The sequence below is a fragment of the Phyllostomus hastatus genome, unplaced genomic scaffold (genome assembly GCF_019186645.2).
Source record: "Phyllostomus hastatus isolate PE091 unplaced genomic scaffold, TTU_PhHast_1.1 phas_contig_312, whole genome shotgun sequence".
NCBI lineage: Eukaryota > Metazoa > Chordata > Mammalia > Chiroptera > Phyllostomidae > Phyllostomus > Phyllostomus hastatus.
The window spans coordinates 4,145,162-4,167,941 of NW_025333849.1; the positions used below are offsets into that span (position 1 = coordinate 4,145,162).

The window sequence follows — 22,780 nt, forward strand, 5'->3', positions numbered from 1 at the left end:
CATGATATCACATAGAGGGGGAATTTTAAAAAGGTGGAAACTGCAAAAACAGAGAGTAAAATGGTGGTTTTCAGGGCTAGGGGATGGGGAAATAGGAGAGACAATAGTTCCTGGAAATTTAATGCCTAGTATAGCAAAGGTCGACAATACTGTATTATAATCATCAAACTTGCTAAGAGACTAGATCTTAATTGTTCCCACAACAAAAAAATTATAATTATGTGATGTGATAGAGATTGCCACTATCACTACAGTGGCAATCATATTATAATGTATAATTTTGTCAAATCAACATGTTGCACACCTTAAATTTACATAACATATATTTCAAATATATTTCACTTTAAAAAATCAACTTCTTTATGGGAAAAATGAAAGAGCAATGGCTCTCATGCATCTGTGTGTGACAGTAAGTAAGAATTGCCCATGGAACCCCTGGCAGACTGGGACATTCTCTCTCCCTTCTTCCCATGCACCCATCTGCTGGCATTCTCACCCTGCCCAAACCAACAAGTGCCCTTTCCCATGCTCCTGGTTATAGTAATGGCCAGATTAATAGAAGATGGGTCTAGGAGGAAAAATAAGAGAAGTGTTTTTTTAACTTTTAAAATTATTTTATTTTGCACTGGCTTGTGTGGCTCAGTGGATTGAGTACTGGCCTGCGAACCAAAGGGTCACTGGTTCGATTCCCAGTCAGGGCACATTCCTGGGTTGCAGACCTGGTCCCCAGCAGGGGGTGCATGAGAGGAAACCACACTCATGTTTCTCTCCCTCTCTCCCTCCCTTCCTTTCTCTAAAACGAATAAATAAAATCTTATAAAAGTGATTTTATTTTATTTTTAAAAATTTTTATTGTACTTTTTCTATTGACATTTAGTCCTCTTTTATCCCCTCCCACCTGCAATCAACATACTGTTGTTCATGTCCATGAAATTTTTTTCCTTCTTGCTCAATCCAAAAGTGTTTTTTTTAATCTTTATAGAATACTTAAAGCTGCTTTCAGTTCTAGGAAATGAAGTCTCTTCTTATTCAGAGCATTTACATATCTCTCCAGATGGGAAGGTCTTGCCCCTCTCTAATGCAGGTGCCAATCTGTTATTATAAATATAATATAAATAAAATAGTCTATGTTATTCTATATTATAAATCATTCTATATTATAAATCATATGTTCCATATTATATTATATATTATTCTATATTACAAAACATTGTAACTCTATAATATAGAATTACTATTAAGTGTGATAATTACAGAATAATAAAGAAGTGTTATTTACATTCTTTTCTCAAATCCTTTCTCACCTGATCCTGTGGCTGCCCTTGGAAATCCCAGTTTAATGGAATCACTGAGACTTTGTAGTGGAGAAGTGAACATCCAGGTCCTTTCCAATTTCCAGACAGGGCTGAAACTCTTCTCTGAGTAGGCATTCATCAACAGGCAGAGAGGGATCTGTTTTGCAGTCCTTTGTGTCTACCTGCCTGCCAGAGCCACTAAGATTTGGGAAGTGGTCAGTGTTTGAGTAAAAAGTAAACATTTTTGAGTATTAAAAATGTGTGCTTTCCTGGGATACACACATGCATGCCAAATAAGCTTGTTTGGGGTGTGAGCATTTTCAAACCTGATGAGGATTTACAGAGGAAAGAAGTGAAGATGGACAGATATAGGTTCAAATTCCCACTCTTTCATGTTCAATTATGAGGCAATGTGCAAATTCTTTCAGTTTTCTCATCACACCAGTGAGTGTGAAATTACCCATCTCTGAGTTGTGATGAGGATAAAATGCCTATTTCACACTGTGTGCCCAATAAACCCTAGAGGTCATTGTTGTTCATTAAGGAAGGGTGGAAAGAGTATAACATTTGTTGAGTGCTTAATTGCTATTTGCATACACCATGCATTTTACACACACATGCAACTATGAAGTAACTGTTAAAGGATAATTTTTTCAACAAAGTTAAAATCATGACTTTCATACAAACATAAAAAATATGTCAAATAATCCCTGCGCACAGGTGGAACACCTAGCTGATCTTTTAAGGAACAGAGTGAACAGCCAATGGAATCCCAGCATAAATGAAGGATGGGGGCCAAAATTGTAGAGAGCATTGAAAAACAGATGGTAAGGAGATTCCATCGGGACAGTAAGTTCCTTGGGAACAGCACAGGGACCAGGGCTGCTGCAGCGCCAGGCCCAGTGTGTGCCTCAAGATCCTTGGATTAGAGTCAAATCAACAGCTCCCTCCCCTGCCAAATAGGGAGGACAGAGCACCACCAGGATGGGCGTGCATGCTTGAAGTCACTGGTGGGAATAAAGAGGAAGTGGGAGACACACAGGGGTGGTGTTCACCCGCTGGGACTGTGGATGCTGGCTGGGTCATTATCAAAGAAATTGGGGAGCCCAGTGACACCTGGAAAAGGCAGAAGAGTTGGGCCATGATGGACCCTGACCCGGAGAGTCTCCAGTCTCATTGGAAAGTTTAACTGTGTGAGAGGCCTGGCGCTTGTTAAGAAAGGCAAGCTTAAACAGGAGGATTTCATTTAAAAATGAGGCTCTTGGTCATTGTTTAGGTAACTCTACCATAGTGGCCACCCCTGCTGCTGTCACAACCATGGCCATGCCCCTGCCCCCACACAGCATGGCTAGCTCCCTAAGAGGAAGGAAGAGGTGCCTCCAGCAGAGGAGAGAAACAGAGCTCAGGGAGTTAGCAGTCCCCCAGAAAGCTTTAACTCAGTGAGGGTGCTGAACTATTCTGAAGAGACTTTGAGAGTGCCTCACACCTAGGACGGCAAAGAGGGAGAAGGTGGTGTGTGAGTTGCCTTTAATTAGAGCACCTCAAGGATAGCACAACTGGTGGATTGAAGGTGCCAGCCTGGCACAGATGGGCAGTGGTGGCCAGCAGAGCATGGAGGACCTGGGCTGGACACTGGGCAACTGTGAAGATTGTGGCCCAGACCCGGCCCCCATCCTTGCAAAGCCATAGGAAGGGAGAAAAATGAAGCTCAACCCCTCTTAGCATGCGGCATTCAGGAAGACCAGCAGAACTTGCTTGGTGGGTTTAAAGTCAGCAGGAAGCTTTTTTCTTTCTTTCGTTTTCTCCCCAAGTGAGACAATAAGACCTGGAGCTGTGAAAGGTCCAGAGATAGATCCAAAGGGGGATCACAAGGCCAACCCCAACAACTGAGAAACTGAGACAAATTTCACTTTGTTATTTCAGAGAACTTGCATGTTATTGTTTACTTGTATTATTATTTTTTCATTTTTACTTCTTTTATTTTATTAGTATTTTTTATTTCATTTTTTCTGTTTAGTTTTCTTCATTTTATTTGTGTGTTTAATTGCATTGTTTGACTGGTTTTCCTTGTTCTCTCTTTCATGGTGTATTTTAATGTTCCTCCTTTCACTTCACTTGTGTTCTAATAACACACTACTCTAGGTTGTGTACTTCCTGTTCTTCTTATTCAGATCATATAGGTTTTTTAAAAATATATTTTATTGATTATGCTATTACAGTTGCCCCATTTTCCCCCTTCACTCCCCTCCACCCTGTACACCCTTTCCCACCCATACCCCCCCTTTAGTCATGTCCATATGTCATACTTATAAGTTCTTTAGCTTCTACATTTCCCATACTATTCTTACCCTCCCCCTATCTATTTTCAACCTATAATCTATGCTATTTATTCTCTGTACCTTCTTCCCTTCTCTCCTCCTCCCACTCCCCTGTTGCTAACCCTCCATGTGATCTCCATTTCTGTGGTTCTGTTCCTGTTCTAGTTGTTTGCTTAGTTTCTTTTGGCTTTGCTTTAGGTGTGGTTGTTCATAATTGTGAGTTTGCTGTCATTTTACTATAAAGTTTTTTCTTTATCTTCTTTTCTTAGATAAGTCCCTTTAACATTTTATATAATAAGGGCTTGGTGATGATGAACTCCTTTAACTTGACCTTATCTGAGAAGCACTTTATCTGCCTTTCCATTCTAAATGCAAGCTTTGCTGGATAGAGTAATCTGGGATATAGGTCCTTGTCTTTCATGACTTGGAATACTTCTTTCCAGCCCCTTCTTGCCTGCAAGATCTATTTTGAGAAATCAGCTGACAGTCTGATGGGAACTACTTTGTAGGTGACTGTCCCCTTATCTCTTGCTGCTTCTAGGATTCTCTCCTTCATTTTTACCTTGGCTAATGTAATTATGATGTGCCTTGGTGTTTTCCTTCTTGGGTCCAACTTCTTTGGGGCTCTCTGAGCTTCCTGGATTTCCTGGAAGTCTATTTCCTTTGCCAGAATGGGGAAATTCTCCTTTATTATTTGTTCAAATACATGGTCAATCTGTTCCTTTTCGTCTTCCCCTTCTGGTACCCCTATAATTCGGATGTTGGAACATTTAAAGATGTCCTGGAGATTCCTAAGCTTCTCCTCATTTTTTTGCATTCTTATTTCTCCATTCTTTCCTGTTTGGTTGTTTTTTTCTTCCTTCTGGTCCACTCTATTGTTTTGAGCCCCAGTTTCCTTCTCATCACTATTGGTTCTCCGTGCATCTTCCTTCATCTCTTTTATGGTAACCTGCATTTTTTCATGTAAATTGTGCCCAAAACCAACCAATTCTGTGAGCTTCCTGATCACCAGTGTTTTGAACTGTGCATCTGATAGATTGGCTATCTCTTAGTCGCTCAAAAGGATGAGCCCTGGGGCATTGATCTGTTTTTCTGTTTGAGACATGTCTCTCTCTCTCTCTCTCTCTCTCTCTCTCTCTCTCTCTCTTTTGGTCTGGTCACTCCTATTACAGTTAGGGGCAGAGCCCTAGGTATTCACGGGGGCTGGGCACCCCAGTCGCTAGATTGTGACGTTGTATGTGGGGGCGGGGGTGGGATGGAACAATGGCGGTAGCTCTGCTCTCCTGGGACCACAATCCCTTCCCTGGGATCCTGGGCTGCATGCTCTGTCCCGGTCCACAATTGCTGCCTCACTGGGTCTACCAGCTGCCGCTCGAGTACTCAGGGTCAACCCGCTGCGATCATGCGCGCCCCAGTTGCCTTACACGCTCCCAGTTGCCTTATGCGCCCACTGCTCTCTGCTCTCCATGCCGCGACCTGTGCTGCAACCCATGCCCGGCTGCTCCTCTCTGCCCCTCCTGCCAGTCTGGAGGAACAGGTGTACTTCAACTTCTTGGCTATCTGACTTCCATTCAGATGAATTCTCTATCAGTTCTGGGTGTCATTCTGCCTCTAAATTGTTGTTGTTCTAATCTTGGTTGTGCATGGAGGTACGGTTTCCACCTATGCCTCCATCTTGCTGGAAGTCCAGATCATATAGTTTCTGTCATATGATTGTTGTTCCAGTATTATTGCAAATAATTGTTGTTCTATACAATTGTAAATACTACACAGCACCCCTCCCGGATCTTGGCCCATTTCACTATCTTCCAGAGCTGTATCACTGTTGTGGTTAACTCTATTCTCTCACACACTATGCCTACTTTCTATCATTTACTCTCACTATATCTCATAATCTGACCTCCCACAATCTCTCTTTTCTGGATTCAGCTCACAATCCTTCCCCCCTCCAACAAGAGTCTTATCTCTTTTCCACCTTTTATAAAAAGTGTCTAGTTGAGTGAAATATCATGGTTAATGCTATACTTATCCAAAGGATCACCTATCTCTTCTCTATGTGTTGGGACTTTAAATCCCATAGAATACACTCCCTCTGTCTTAATCTATTTTGCCTTTCCCCTCCAACTGATCACATACAAGAGTAGGTGGGAGCTACTTGTGAACACTAATATACCTGCTGAAAGAGAGAACCCACCAACAAGGGAACAACCAACAGATAATAAAGGAAGATGGCAGAGGAGTGAGTGGAAACCACACTAACTTCCACCCAGGACCAATCTGGAATTACACATGAATGGTGGAGAAATTACCCAGATCAAACAACTGAACAATAGTGAGAGAAAAGCCTCATACCTCAGAAGACAGAAGGACCAGCTTCAACAAAACCTGTCCACACGAGCACAACAGCAAAAAGATGTGGTTTGTAGAGGGACCCTTAGTCAACCAGCTGGAGGGAAGGACCCACCAAAGAAAGACCCAACCAAAATTAAAACCCAAAGACATCCAGAGAGCCAACATAAATTACAGCCCAAGAGCAGCAAGTTCAGGAAATCAAGGAGACTGCACCACTGAATTTCACAGGTCTCCTACCATAGGAGTTTACACCACAAACCCAGAGAATCAGAACAGATCAATTTAAGAAGCAGAGGCTAACAAAAAGAGTCTCACAAACAATGGGTAGACAAAGAAATAATCCCCAAATGAAAGGAAAGAAGCCTCAGAAAGAATGCTAAATGAAATATAGGCAAGTCAACTATCAGATATTGAGTTCAAAGCAATGGTTATAAGGAAGCTCAATGAGTTCAATGAGAATTACCAAAAACTACAGGGAAACTGTGATGAACTCACTGTAAAGAATTGATGCAGACTCCGGCCTGTGGGGTCTGTGTGTTGTGGATGCGGTGAACAAATTCACACAGACTACAGATGTTCTGTGGAGAAAAAGCGATGGCACAGCCACTCTTTGAGAGAGAGAGAGCGCCTTGGCCACTCTCTCAAGAGGAGAGTTCCTTCACCCTTCCCTGGACAGGCTTTTATTGCTTTCCAGCTGCATTACATCAAAGAAGGTTTTCATTCATTATCCTTAGGTTTACTTTAAGTGATTACTTCTTACAAATAACAAAAAAGAAAAAAAATATTTCAAATGCAAGGGAACGATAAAAATGACTGATTTAGTTACATTTCATCCTTGAGAGGCTTCATACAGACTTTAGAGAGTTGCTTCGGAGATATACATTAAACATCTGAAGCCTTAACTCAGGGTGAGGGAGTTTTAGCAAAAACAAGTCTCATAGCAGCCTAGGTACAGTGCAGACCTGATTCCCGATGGGAAAACCTATCCATGGGTGTGGGTCCTGTGTGCCAGACCTCAATCTGCACTGGCTTTTCCAAGTGGGGGATGGGCTATATTCCACACACCACATGGAATGGTTCCTTATAAACTGTATCAACATGAAAAAGGAAATAGATACTATCAACAAGAGCCAAGAGGAAATGAAGAATACAATGTCTGAATTGAAGAACACAGTAGAAGGACTCAAAATCAGGCTAGATGAAGCAGAGGATTAAATCAGTGAGCTGGAGGACAAGGAAGAAAAAAACACCTAGAAGGATCAAGAAAAGGAAAAAAGACCCAGAAAGAATGAAGAGGTGTTAAGATAACTGCAGGACAACATGAAACAAAATAATATGTGTATAACAGGGGTCCTAGAAGGAGAAGAAGAAGAGCAACAGATACAAAACCTGTTTGAAAAAGTAATGATGGAAAACTTCCCTAATTTGATGAGAGAAAAAGTCACACAAATCCAGGAAACACAGAGGCTCAGCACTCAAGAAGAAACCCATATAGGCCCACTCCAAGACACATCATAATTAAAATATAAAAATTCCAAGACAAAAACAGAATCTTAAAGACAGCAAAGGAGAAACAGGAAGTAACAAACAAGGCAGCCTAATAAGGCTAGCAGCTGACTTCTCAATGGAAACCCTGCAAGCCAGAAAGGAATGGCAGGAAATATTCCAAGTAATGAAAATCAAAGGCTTTCAACCGAGACTGCTCTATCCAATAAGGTTCTCAATTAAAAAGGAAGGCCAAATAAGGAATTTTCCAGACAAAAGAAGGCTCAAAGAATACACCTCCACCAAACCAGCACTCCAAGATGTGCTAAAGGGACTGCTTTAAGAAAAGGAAGAAAAAGAGTGAGAGAGAGAGAGGAACACAGGTACAAAGGAAGTAAATGTCAATGAATAGATACCTATAAATAATAACCTTAAACATAAATCGATTAAATGCTCCAATCAAAAGACATAGTATAGCTGATAGCTGAATGGATAAGAAATCATGACCCATACATAAGCTGGCTACCAGAGACCCACCTCAGAACAAAACACCTACACAGACTGATAGTCTGAAGGGTTGGAAGGGTTGGAAGAAATATTCCAAGCAAATGCACAGGAAAAAAAAGCTGGGGTAGCAATACTCATATGAGAAAACATAAACTCCAAAACAAGTGTCATAAAAGGAGACCCAGAAGGTCACTTCATAATACTCAAGGGAAGAATCCATCAAGAAGATGTAAACATCATAAATATATATGCACCCAACATAAGAGCACCCAAATACATAAAGAAAATCTTGGAGGATGTCAAGAAAGATATTGAAAGCAACACAATTATAATAGGGGATTTTAACACCCCACTGTCAAAATTGGGTATATCTTCCAAACAAAATATCCACAAGGATATTGCGGCATTGAACAATACCTTAGATCAAATGGACTTAACTGATATGTATAGAACTTTCAACCCAAAGAAGCAAAATATATATTCTTTTCTAATGCACATGGAACATTTTAAAAGATAGACTACATGATAGCACACAAAAGAAGTTTCAACAAAATTCAAGAAAGTTGAAATCATATCAAACATTTTTGTGACCACAAGGTACTGAAACTAGAAACCAGCCTCAAGAAGAAAACTCAAAAACACTCAAACTCTTGGACATTGAATAGCATGCAATTAAACAATGAATGGGTTAAGAATGAGATCAAGGAAGAAATAAAAAAGGCTCTGGAAACACATGAAAATGAACTCACAACAATTCAAAACTCATGGGACACAGTGAAGGCAGTCCTGAGAAGGAAGTTCATAGGGATACAAGCCTATCTAAAAAAGATAAAAACATTTCAAATAAACAACCCCTCTCTACATGTACAAGAACTGGAGGAACAACAAAAAAGACAGCCCAGAGCCAGTAGAAAGAAGGGAATAACCAACATCAGAGCAGAATTGAATGGTATAGAGACTAAAGGACCAATTCTAAAGATCAGTAAATCCAAGAGTTGGTTCTTTGTAAAGATAAACAAAATTGACAAGCCTTGAAGCAGATCCATCAAGAAAAAAAGAGAGAGAGGACCCAAACAAACACAATCAGAAATGAAAGAGGACAGATTACAATTGATACCACAGAAATACAAAAGATTGTAAGATATTACTATGAAGAACTATATGCCAAGAAATTTGAAAACCTTGGTGAAATAGTAAAATTTTAAGAAATATATAATCTTCCAAAACTGAAAAAAGAAGAAGCAGAAAGTCTGAGGAGACCAATAAAGGCTGATGACATCAAAGCAGTAATCAAGAAACTCCCTGCACACAAAAGCCCTGGACCAGATGTTTTCACAGGAGAATTTTACAAAGCATTTAAGGAAGAGCTAACACCTATCCTTCACAGACAATTCCAAAAATCCCAAGAAGATAGAAGACTCCCAAACTCTTTTAATGAAGTCACAATCATCCTAATCCCCAAACCAGATAAAGACACAACAATGAAAGAAAACTACAGGCCAATATCACTGATGAACTTAGATGCTGAAATCCTCAACAAAATTTTGGCAAAATGCATCCAGCAATACACTGAAAAGATCATACATCATGATCAAATGGGATTCATCCTAAGGATGCAAGGATGGTACAATATTCACAAATCAATTAACATAATACATCACATAAACAAAAGGAAAGATAAAAATCACATAATCATATCAATAGATGAGGAAAAAGCATTTGATAAGTTACGGAACCCATTTATGATAAAACACTCAGCAAAGTGGGACTAGAGGGGGCATAATAAAGCTTTATTATGTTCCTCAACATAATAAAAGCCAAAAGCAGGAGACCTACAGCCAACATCATACTCAATAGGCAAAAACTAAAAGCTTTCCCAGTAAGATCAGGAAGAAGATAAGGATGTCAGCTTTCAGCATTTCTATTTGATATAGTATTGGTAGTCATCGACACAGCAATCAGAAAAGAAAAAGAAATAAAAGCCATACAAATTTGAAAGGAGGAAGGGAAAGTGTCATTGTTTGCAGATAACATGAGAGTGTATATAAAACATTCTATAGACTCCACCAAAAAAAAATACTCAACTTAATAAGCAAATTTGGCAAAACAGCAGGATACAAAGTCAATATTCAGAAATTAAAGACATTTTTGTACACCAAAAATGAAATATCAGAAACAGAAATCAGAAAAAAAAATCCCACTTGATATAGCAACAAGAAGAATAAAATACCTAGGAATAAACCTAACCAAAGAGATAAAAGACCTAGACTACACACCACTGAAGAAAGAAATTAAGGAAGACAAAACAAACGGAATCATGTACCATGTTCATGGATTGGAAGAACTGACATCATCAAAATGTCCATACTACCCAAAGCACTTTATAGATTCAACACAATCCCTGTTAAAGTACCAATGGCATACCTTACAGATATAGAACAAACACTTCAAAAATTTGTATGGAACCACAAATGACCCCAAATAGCTGCAGCAATTTTGAGAAAGAAGAGCAAAGTAGGAAGCATCACAATACCTGATATCAAACTGTATTACAAGTCCACTGTAATCAAAACAGCCTGGTACTGGTATAAGAACAGACACACGAACCAATGGAACAGAATAGAGAGCCCAGAAATAAACCAAAGTCTCTATGGTCAATTAATATTTGACAAAGGGCAGCAGCATAAAATGGAGTAAAAATAGCCTCTTCAACAAATGGTTTTGGAAGATCTGGACATCTACATGCAAAAAAATGAAACTCGAGTACCAACTTACACTCTATACAAAAATAAATGCAAGGTGGATAAAAGACTTAAATATAAGTCAAAACACCATAGAAATCCTACAGGAAAATATTGGCAGGAAAATCTCAGACATTCCAAGCAGCAACATCTTCACTGATATGTCCCCTAGATCAAGGAACATAAAGGAAAGAATAAACAAATGAGACCTCATCAAATTAAAAAGCTTTTGCATTGCTAAAGAAAACAGCATTAAAATGAAAAGAGAATCAACTGTATGGGAAAACGTATTTGCCAATAATACTTCAGACAAGGGTTTGATCTCCAAAATATATAAAGAACTCACATGACTCCACTCTAAGAAGACAAATAACCCAATTAAAAAATGGGCAAAAGACCTAAACAGACAATTCTCCAAGGAGGACATACAGACAGCACAGAGACATATGGAAAGATGCTCAGCATCACTAGCCATCAGGGAGATGTAAATTAAAACCACAGTAGGAAAATACTTCACACTGGTCAGAAAGGCCATCATAAATAAATCAACAAACAAGTGTTGGAGAGGAGAGGAGAAAAGGGAACCCTAGTGCACTGTTGGTGGGATTGCACACTGGTGCAGCCACTGTGGAAAACAGTATGGAATATTCTCAGAAAACTAAAAATGGAATTGCCTTTGAATAATGTAATCCCAGCAGTGGAATGAATTGCAATTCCACTGCTGGGATTATATCCTAAGAATACTGAAACACCAATTCAAAAGAACCTATACACCTCAATGTTCATAGCAGCACAATTTATAATCACCAAGTACTGGAAGCAACCTAGGTGCTCATCAGTAAATGAGTGGATCAAAAAAACTGTGGTACACTTACATGATGGAATACTATGCAGCAGGAAGAAAGATGGAACACCTACCTTTTGTGACAGTATGGATGGAACTGGAGAGCATTATGCTAAGTGAAACAAGCCAGGCAGTGAAAGACAAATACCATATGATCTCACCTATAATTGGAAACTAATCAACAAAACAAACAAGCAAGCAAAATGCAAGCAGAGATATTGGAATAAAAAACAAACTGACAGTACCCAGAGTGAAGGTGGGAGAGGATAATGGGTGGAAGAGTGAAAGGGTTTTCAGGAACAACTATAAAGGACACATGGACAAAAATCCAAGTGGGGCTGGGATGGGGGGAGGTGGGGATGGCTGGAGTTCGGGGGAGTGGTGGGGGAAATGCAGACTATAGTGAACAATGAAAAAAAAAAGTCAAGTATCTTATTAAACATAATTAATGAGGCAACTAGGAAGATACTTCAACTGATTCAAAGGAGAATTCAAGAAACACACACAACAGGCAATCAAGAATACTGAGATGAATTTACAAGTACTTGAAAAATTGGTTGATATTCATGGGGATATTAACTGCATTCCATTGATCAAAATTTATTTGAATTTCTATGTTCAAGAATTATTTGAGCTACCATATTATTTTCTATATTTTAAGTTGTAAACTAGCTCAAAGATAGTAAGACTGGCCAGTTCCTATAACAATCAGATAACCTGGAAGTGTTACTAGACATCTTTTTTTTGTTCATTTCAAAATTTTTGCAATATTTTCTGACATAACTATTATTATCTCCATTTTCTTTTTTTTAAGATTTTATTTGTTTATTTTTAGAGGGGAAGGGAGGGAGATAGACAGAGAGAGAGAGAAACATCAATGTGCAGTTGCTGGGGGTTATGGCCTGCAACCCAGGCATGTACCCTGGCTGGGAATAAAACCTGGGACACTTTGGTTCCCAGTCCATGCTCAATCCACTGAGCTACGCCAGCCAGGGCTTATTATCTCCATTTTCAATTGAGGAAATAGACTCATAGTGACTATGTGAGTTGAGTTGTCTACAGTCACAAAAAGTATAAATGACAATGTCTTGGTTCAAACTCATCTTTCACCACTCTGAAATTAGAATGGCTTTATTTGGAGGGCTTGGATTTGTATTTTGCTCTGTTTGTTTGTCTTTTAGGGGATGAATAATCAATACATCCGTCGGGAAGTCTTCTGCTGTGAAACGTGTCACGAGCTCAAAAGCTTCTGGGAAAAAGAAATTAGCAAACAGACTTGTTACCGGGAACTGGAAGAAGATCGTCAGGGAAGGAGCGCCCTGAAAAAGTATGTGGGTTGTTTCTCTGCTACTTCTGAAGAGTAGATTTCCCTGGAAATAGACCAGATGTGAAGGTGGGGAGACTAAATTGTTTTCATTACCCACTCTTCTAAGAATGAGGTCTCCAGGCTGGCAGGGTCACCATATGCCGTGCAGAGCCACAGAGATAGCACCAGGTTTTGATCAAGTGGCAGAAAACAGAACAAATGGGAAAATCTAAGTCAGAGCCTTTAATGGAGTTTCCATGGGTAAGGCAAGGAAGGAGTGGGTAAATAGTTTAAGACTGGCTAGTTTGAATAATTCTAGAGGGCATTAGTCTACAGATGTGGTCCCTAGTTGCCTGGTACCTGGCTCTACAATGATTTAGGACAGGGGAAATATGACCTCATGTATGACAGTTAGATAAGGAAGTGGTTCAGGGAACAGATGCAGGATTGGTTTAGATGCTAGCAGTCAAGGATTTTGTTCTCTGTAAGAAAGGGCAACCCTGAGAAGGGCAGTCTTTCTGTGGCCAGGAAGATTTTTAAGATGTCAGAACATCATAAAATATAGAAAGTTAAAGACATGACTAAATCATCTGTTTATTCAATCTTACTACAATCTATACCAGGGTTTCTCAACCTCAGCATATTTGACATTAAGGGCCAGGTAATTCTTTGTTGTGGGGGGAAATCCTGTGTTTTTTAAGGTGTTCATCAGTATCCCTCAAAACATTAGATGCCAGTAGGACTGCCTTGCCCCACTGTGGCAACCTAAAATATCTCCTAACATTAACAAATGCCTCTGGAAGGCAAAGTCCCCCCAACTGAGCACCAATGTCTTGTATATAAAGATGAACATTTTTATGTAAATAAAAATGAGGTTCTGTCATTTATAATACCTTGATGAGCTAAAAAAATCTTCTTCATCCCACCTCTGTTGCAATCCCCAGCACATGAGGTAATATTAAATTTCAGAATTAGATCAATATATATGTGTAGGTGTGAAAGATCCCACATCTAGAATGATACATATTAAGATATTGGGGGAAGGCTAATGTGGTCTTTTCCTCATTGACAAACGAACTTGTTCTAACCAAAGGATTCTGCTCAGAAGGGAACATTTACTTATATGAGAAGACATGTGTCATATGTGTCAAAAATGCTCTGACTAAAAGGGTTTTCAGGGACTGTCTGGGATTTTCTGTCTCTAAAATATAAACAGCCCAGCCAAGCTGTCTGTTTGTCAAAATGTCCACTCACAAGGGGAGTGGGAGCTGAGTGTTCTGCTAGTCATCATGGCACTGTGTCTCCACATTTCTGAGCATGCTGAGCTGAAAATATATGTAATTACAAGTGTTGAATCAACACTAAACTTATAAAAAACCTTTCTTAAGCCCAAAGGAGAAATAGCATTTCTTTATAACCAGAGAAGAACTCTGCCATCATTCCAGCAAGCAAAACCAGGCTTTTTCACATGCTGGAAGATTCACATGTTAAAGTATCTAGTCCTGGAGATTGCAGGAGAGCAAAATGAGTCAGTTGTGTGGTCCCTGCCATCTTCCTCCCCTCACTCCTTGTCCACAAGCCCACTGGGAACGAGATCCCAGTATGAACGCTGTACAGCATCTTCCCTTCAGAAGCTTGGGGGTGCAATATTAAAAGCAAAACTTGCAATGTGATGTGATGTTTGTCAAAATATTTGTATATAAATACACACACAAAGTCAATCTATATGTGTAGAAAAAAAGTTAGAAAAATACACTCAGATATTAAGAGTGGTGATATTTGACTGGTGGGATGGCAGATATTGTATGTGTATGCCTTACTTTGTCCAAAGCTTCTATAATGATATGGAGACATTTTGTAATTAGGAAAAAAAATTATACAAAAGGTAGTCAATTACAAATGGTACATAAAACAAATTCATTAATTCTCCAGGCTCCCATATGCCACAGAAACAATCCCCATCAAAGTTCGAGATAGGTTGGCTTCTTTCCACAGGCAAAAGAAAAAATCTTCAAAATGTGCTCATCACATTTGTGATGTAGCACTGAAAGATTTCATCATTATATCCCCCCCCCCCCCCGCCAAAAGTTTAAAGACATGGGCAAAGCAGCTGCATTGCTTGGAGCAGAGGAAGATCTAAGGAGCAGAGGAGTAGGGACAGCTTCCTGTTTCTCCTCTTCTGTTCTGAGCCTCTCAGAACTATTGCCCTTATAAACCATGAATAAAAAATTCAAAAGCCATCTTAATTTGGTAAACAATAAATGATAACTTAGCAGTTTTGTCATTATTTTTGCCAAAAAGCAAAAACAAAACAAAAAGCATCCACATATATCTCTAATAAACCTGGTTGCACAAATAATATATAAATGTTTTGACCAAACCAGAACTAAGAACATTTGTTTAAATCGTGCTGATGTGATCAGAGAGTTCGAAATGCAGTGTACCCTTGCAAACCAATGAATGCCATAAACCTCCTGAGCCCTACTCTAGCCCCATGGGCTATGCCTCCCCAAACTGCACATCCCCAACACACACAAGTGCACACTCTCAGCACACACATCCTTTTTTAGTCTACCCTCCAACTCTATAGGCAAATTCATTCAAGTCACTGTGCAATTAAGAAATATTCTAAGTGAACAGTAGAAGACAAAAAACTCAAAAATTTCCATCACCCCTATTGTTGATATAACAAAGTCAATATTACTTTATGTTGCTCTCACAATGCTGAGCCCAACAAGAACTTGTGCCAAAGGTGCATAGAAGGAAACAAGTGTTTTGTCATGGACATGCTCATTAACACATGCCTGCAGGTTTACTGACTAAGAAAAATGTGATAATTGAGGTATCTGGCAGAGGCCCTGGAGGTGAGATCTCTAGGAGAAGTGTGAAATTCGATTACTCTCTCTGAATCAAACTAGAAAGAAGCAACACAACATAGGTTGGAGAAGTTGAAAACTGTTTGCCAATAACTGATTGAGGGAATCTGGGAAAAGTCAAGTGTAGCAAAGGTATGAGATGGCTAAAACTCCTGGTTTGTTGGGACAGTCTAGGTATACATCTATCATTTTGTTATAATTATAGATTGTACTCTCTTTTATTATCAAAAGTATTTCAGTTTAGATGACAAATTATATTTTTTAAAGATATTTTTTTAAATTTATTTATTCTTTTAGAGAGGGGAAGGGAGGGAGAAATAGAGTGAGAGAAGTATCAATGTGTGGTTGCCTCTCACATGGCCCCCACTGGGGACCTGGTCCGCAACGCAGGCATGTTCCCTGACTGGGAATTGAACTGGCAACACTTTGGTTCACAGCCTGTACTCAATCCACTGAGCTATGCCAGCCAGGGTGTTAAATGACAAATTATATTAATACCTAAGTCTAAATGACTGGACTATAATCATAACTGAGAAACATACAGTGCTTATATACAATAGTACAGTCTTCAAAATACCTCTTAAGAATTTAGTAGAACTCATAGTGTCAAGTAGACATTAAATATAGTGGACTTGAGTGGAGAGAGAAGTTTATCAAGCTTTGATAACTCAAGATCACTCATCTCCCTCTGCTCAGATTCCTGCTTATCAACTGTGTTAATCAGAATGCTTTCAGCTGCAGGTAACAAAATATTCCACTCATAACCTCCTACAGCCAGATGAAATAATTATTTCAAACTTTTTATAAAATAAGATTTAGTCTTCAAAGAACAACTAGTGAGAAAAAATTTAGTTAGATTTTTTTATTCAAGCTGAAGGGGTAAGGAAAGTGGCTGATAAATTGAGTTGGTCTGTTGGGTGTGCTGAGGCTGACAGCCTGTGTTGATTGTTGACACGATCTGCCCTATAACCAGATCCAGCCAGTAAGTTGCAGGTCGGTCACAAGAAAACCAAAATCAGATCTATCTATCCTCACTAAGAGAAAACCACTGTAAAGGCATATTCATTACTGTACTGGAGTAGGAGCAGCAAAATCATCATCTTACCTTCCATATTAAAACAAAAAGTTCAGAGATTACAATTAGAGTACTGAGATCTGAAACAGGAGACCAAGAACTTAAACAGTAAATTCCTTCATGATGGGGATTATTATTTTACTACTCTTCTTTATATATTGGGGTAGCCACAAAAGTGCTCTACTCAGAGGTTCTTCAAGATAACTTGCAATGGAGAGCATAGCTGACTGAAAGCTCTAGCTGCCACCTTTTTGGATCTCCCTTTCTGTTTGAGCCTAGGCCACTAACCTCCAACTGCTCTTAAACAATGACTGGTCAGGGCACAAGTAACTAGTCCTGGGCAATTTTTAGGTGACAGGGCTCCTCAAATGGGTGACTTTTGCTCAGGGTTACCCCGTTGGCCCAGGCCACACTCTCTCAGAATTCTGCTGTGGTGTGGGGCTCTTCCTACCTAAGCATTGCTTCCTTCTTTTTGTCCTTTCATAGGATTCAAGTCTGAAGGCTCTCTTACCACTTCAGTTCCCTTCCACCCTCCATTTTTTTGTGAGTGATTACTCCAAATCTGCTTCTTGGAGGACTCAAACTGACACATACATATAGTGACTAGCACATGAGAGAAAAAATCTATGTGCCTAACTGATCTTCACTGGTTCCCAGTGAGAACATTATGATTCTGGTTCAAGAATCACATGAATACCATTGTACTTTCTAATCAAACCTCATATTTATCAAGGATAATTTGTGTTCCTAGATATTAACTACAACTCTTCCACAAATCAAGTAAATCAAAAACAATAAACAGGAGACATTATTTCATTTCCATTTGAAAAGAGAGATCAATATTTCTAGGCATAAGGAAAAAATGTTTTCTTTAAGCTTTAATGTCAGTTGTATTGATCCTCTACTGTATCTGAGTCTGTACAGCCAAATTTTAAGCATGATCTTGCTCATATTGTCTTTTCTTACTACAAATACTCACCACCCAAAGACAAGTGGAAATGACACAACAGTGAAAGATATTGACCAGAAAGGAGCAGCAAACGGTCTAAATATTCATAAAACAGTTTGTAAAGGGAAATTAGGTAAATAACATCCTGTATCCTTCATCATCTGACAGTAAACACGAATTAAATAGCTGTTATAAAAAGTAAATAATGTGTCACCCTGGCTGGTGTAGCTCAGTGGATTGAGCTCGGGCTGCGAACCAAAGCATTACAGGTTCGATTCCCAGTCAGGGCACATGCCTGGGTTGCAGGCCATGACCCCCAGCAACTGCACATTGATGTTTCTCTCTCTCTCTCTTTCTCTCTCCCTTCCCTCTCTAAAAATAAATAAAATCTTTAAAAAAAAGTAAATCATGTGTCATAAACCCAAGATTCTTAAATTGTGTTCCTAGAATAAACTCATCCTTCAAATTGTCTCATTTAGGTCCTTAAGAAGCAGAGGGCAAGGTAAGATTAGATGAGTATGACATTTATTGGGGAAAGTACCTGTGAGAAAAAATGGGCAGAACATGGTGGTGTGCTTATAAATATTTACCAACTGGGTCTGTGGAAAAAATGTATACATGTATGATATATACATATATAAGTTTATTATAAATTTTACTGGTATAAAGGATAACATAATTTATAAATAATAAGAAATGTTCTTTATTGTAAATTCTGTACAGTCAAGTTATTGTCATAGTTTGCTTCTATTGGTTTTTGCCAAATTCTTTTATCTATAGAAGAATAGCTAGCCTACAGTTATAATTCAAGGATGATTTAACAAAATCAGGCAAATGCTTACTTACTATCCAAGTTAGCAAAAAGATCACATCATTAAAGATAATAGTTTTCTACTATTTTCACATTTTTTTGTTTTTCTTTTTGTTTCTTGTTTGTTTGTTTTTGTTATTCACATCGTGATGACTATAGACAATTCCCACTTCTAAATTTAATCTACATTATGAGGATTTTCTCTCCCACTCACCTAAATCCAGATGTAGGCTCAGCAAACATTTTCTGTAAAGGACAAGGCAGTAAATATTTTTTACTTTGTTGGACATGTGATCTGTTTTGCAACTACTCAACTCTGCCATTGTTATGTGAAAGCAATTACAGATAGTATGTCAGCAAATGGGCAGGGCTGCATTTCAATCAACCTTTATTTACAAAAGAAGGCAATTGGCCAGCAGGATCTCCAAGGGGCACATTTTCATACCCACCACACTAAGGAAGAGTTAAATCCCTTTTAATTAATAAGTGAACCTATGTTATATCAAGAAGTCCCTCAAGTGCAGCCCTGGATGGTGTGACTCAAAGAGTCACCAGTTTAATTCCCAGTCAGAACACATGCCTGGGTTGCTGGCTGGGAGCTCAGTTGTGGGCATGCAAGATGCAACCACACATTGATGTTTCTCTCCCTCTCTTTCTCTCTTCCTTCCCTTCTCTCTAAAAATAAATAAATAACTTCCGGCCAAGATGGAGGCATAAGTAGACACACTGTGCCTCCTCACACAACCAAAAGAAGAACAACAACAAATTTAAAACCAAAAAACAACCAGAACTGATAGAAAATCAAACTGTATGGGAGTCTGACAACCAAGGAGCTTAAAAAAAAACACATGCATCCAGATCGGTAGGAGGGGTGGAGATAGGCAGCCAGGTGGAGAGGACTCATGGCAAGATGGTGGCTGCAGGACCTGGTGAGGAGGTAGCTAGAGGACTGGGTGGTCCCACATTCGAGTGCAAATAAATCAGGAGAAACAACTGGGGCATGAGACAAACCACACAACCCCGGGTTCCAGTGTGGGGAAATAAAACCTCAAAGCCTCTAACTGAAAACATCTGTGGGAGTTGAGGCAGCAGTGGGAGAAACTCCCAGCCTCACAGGAGAATTCATTGGAGAGAACCACAGGGTCCTAGAATGTACACAAGCCTACCCACCTGAGAATCAGCACCAGAAGGGCCAAATGTGATTGTGGGTAGCAGGGGAAGTGACTGAAAACTGGTAGAGAGCAGAGTAAGTGGCATTGTTCCCTCTTGGACCCCTCCCCCACATACACCCTCACAACGCAGCCATGTGGGTTTCCCTGACCTGGTGAACACCTAAGGCTCTGTCCCTTACTACCTAACAGGTGCTCTGAGACAAAAAAAAATGGCCCAAATGAAAGAACAGATCAAAACTCCAGAAAAAATACAACTAAGCAATGAAGAGATAACAAACTGTCAGATGCACAGTTCAAAACACTGGTAATCAGGATGCTCACAGGATTGGTTGAATATGGTTACAAATTAGAGGAAAAAATAAAGGTTATGCTAAGTGAAATAAAGGAAAATATACAGGGAACCAGCAGTGACGGGAAGGAAACTGGGACTCAAATCAACAGTTTGGATCAGAAGGAAGAAATAAACATTCAGTCAGAACAGATTGAAGAAACAAGAATTCAAAAAAATGAGGAGAGACTTGGGAAACTCCAGGACATCTTTAAATATACCAACATCCAAATCATAGGGGTGCTAGAAGAAGAAGAGAAAGAACAAGAAATTGAAAGCTTATTTGAAGAAGTAATAAAGGAGAACTTCCCCAATCTGGCAAAGGAAACAGACTTCCAGGAAGTCCAGGAAGCTCAGAGAGTCCCAAAATAGTTGAACTCAAGGAAGCACACACCAAGGCACATCATAATTACATTACTCAAGATTCAAGATAAGGAGAGAATCTTAAAAGCAGCAAGAGAAAAAGAGACAGTTACCTACAAAGGAGTGCCCATAAGGCTATCAGCTGATTTCTCAAAAGAGATCTTACAGGCAAGAAGGGGCTGGAAAGAAGTATTCCAAGTCATGAAAGGCAAGGACCTACATCCAAGATTACTCTATCTAGCAGAGCTATCATTTAGAATGGAAGTGCAGAAAAAGTGCTTCCCAGATAAGGTCAAATTAAAGGAGTTCACCATCACCAAGCCATTATTATATGAAATGTTAAAAGGACTTATCTAAGAAAAAGATAAAAAATATGAACAGTAAAATTACAACAATCTCACAGTTGTTAACAACTGATTCTAAAACAAAAACAAAAACAAAACCAAAAACTAAGCAAACAAGTAGAACAGGAACAGAATCACAGAAATGGAAATCACATAGAGGGTTATCAGTAGGGAAATGGGAAGGGGAGAGAGGGGGAAAAGGTACAGAGAATAAGTAGCATAAATGGTAGGTACAAAATAAACAGACAATAGAAAATAGGTAGGTTAAGAATTATATGTATGACCCATGGACATGAATTAAGAATTAAATACTTATATGTATGACCCATGGACATGAACTAAAGTGGGGTAATGTGAGTGGGAGGGGGTGTAAATGGGATAACTGTAATAGCATAATCAATAAAATATATTTAAAAAATAAAAATAAAATCTTTAAAAAAATAAAAACAATTAAAAAAAGAAGTCCCTCAAGTTCAGTGAAACACAGACATCAACCCTTATTAGTGAGATTTAAAAGATCCCACTGACAAAATTTATGTACTTCTGAGGCATATTTAGTTACAGAAACTTTCAGATACTAAACAAAAACAATTTGTGAGCCTAGATAGTCTCCAGGTTGAAGAGGTTGGTTAAAAATTAAAATATAGAATTAATATTTAACAACCATAATGAAGAAATGTAACTATGAAAATTACTCATAGATGAATAATAACAGAAGTCTGTATAAGAGTAATAAATCATCAGTCCTTTAGTAAAATGTGGAAAGATCTGTGTGAGACAGTTGCCCACTAATGGGAGAACAGCAGTTCCGTTTTATCCCCCTCTCAAACAGGCAAACCATGTTTATGTCATTTGCTTTTATTTAAAGTTGAGGTAGAATGAGGATTATAACCAGTGTTTTAACATTCTCCCAGACCCCTAATTCTCTCAATATTTTAACTTCCAATCCTCAGTTGCTAATCTGCTTAAGCAACACCACAAACAACAACAAGCTGACAGGTTGACACTCCAGATTTCCTCCCTTCTTTCTTGGGCCCATAATTGAGCAGAGTTTTAAGTAAGAAGTTTCCTGGAGCCAATAAGGTAAAATGCTTCTAGAGTCTTCAAAGTATTTATGCCCTCTAAGCTATTTACATCTGGGAATCACTCTGGAGAAAATAGACTGGTACATGGGCAGAGTATTAAGTATTATTTTATTTATAAGAGTAAAAATAATGTTGAATCATTTTAAATATTTTATCGTGTATTTCTTTTCCTGTATTAGAATGTATTATTTCACTTAATCAGTTATGAACTGAACCATGCCCCTCAATTCATATGTTGAAGCCCTAATTCCCACCCTGTACCTCAGAATGTAACAATATTTGAGGATAGCACTTTTAAAAGAGTTGATTTGGTTAAAATGAGACTTTTAGGGTGGGCCCTAATCCAATCTAACTGATGTCCTTATTAAAAGAGGACCTTGAACGCATAAAGAGACATCAGGAATGTACACTTAGAGAGAAAAGGCCATGTGAGGATGGAGCAAGAGGGCCATCTACAAGCCAAAGAAATATCTTGGGAGAAATCAAACCTACCCACATTTTGATCTTGGACTTTCCACCCTTCAGAACTGTGAGAAAATAAGTTTCTATTGTTTAAGCCACACAATCTGGTATTTTATTATGGCAGCCCCACAAAATTAATAAAAGCAATTATCTAATCTTTTCATTTTGGTTATTTTTACCCTTAAGAAATTAACACAGGTGTATATTTTTTAAATTCAAGCATCAAGAAAGGGTGTATATTTAAGCATGAGTGTCCTTCCCACTGAGCCTCCTAGACCTGCCCTCTGAAGAGCCCTGCCATCCATGGTTCCTTGTATATCTTTCCCCAAAACCCAAGTTTGAATAAGAAAATAAATATGTATCCAATATTTTTATGTAAAAAGCCCCTAACTTTTTAAACCTAGTCTGTCTTAAGAAGATAGCCCAATCAGTTCTTCTTTAGTGTTTTCTATTGTAATGATGTAACA

At 38.8% G+C, this 22,780-nt stretch overlaps 1 protein-coding gene across 2 annotated transcripts in view; it reads left to right on the plus strand.

Moving 5' to 3' along the window:
- FAM240B (family with sequence similarity 240 member B) overlaps positions 1–22,780 on the plus strand; it is a 40,974-nt gene that overhangs the window by 14,870 nt on the left and 3,324 nt on the right. For both annotated transcript variants that reach the window (XM_045839836.1, XM_045839837.1), the window contains exon 2: positions 12,724–12,869. In XM_045839836.1, the coding sequence (XP_045695792.1) occupies positions 12,727–12,869 (143 nt within the window). In that variant the 5' untranslated portion in view covers positions 12,724–12,726. The remainder of the gene's footprint in view (positions 1–12,723; positions 12,870–22,780) is intronic.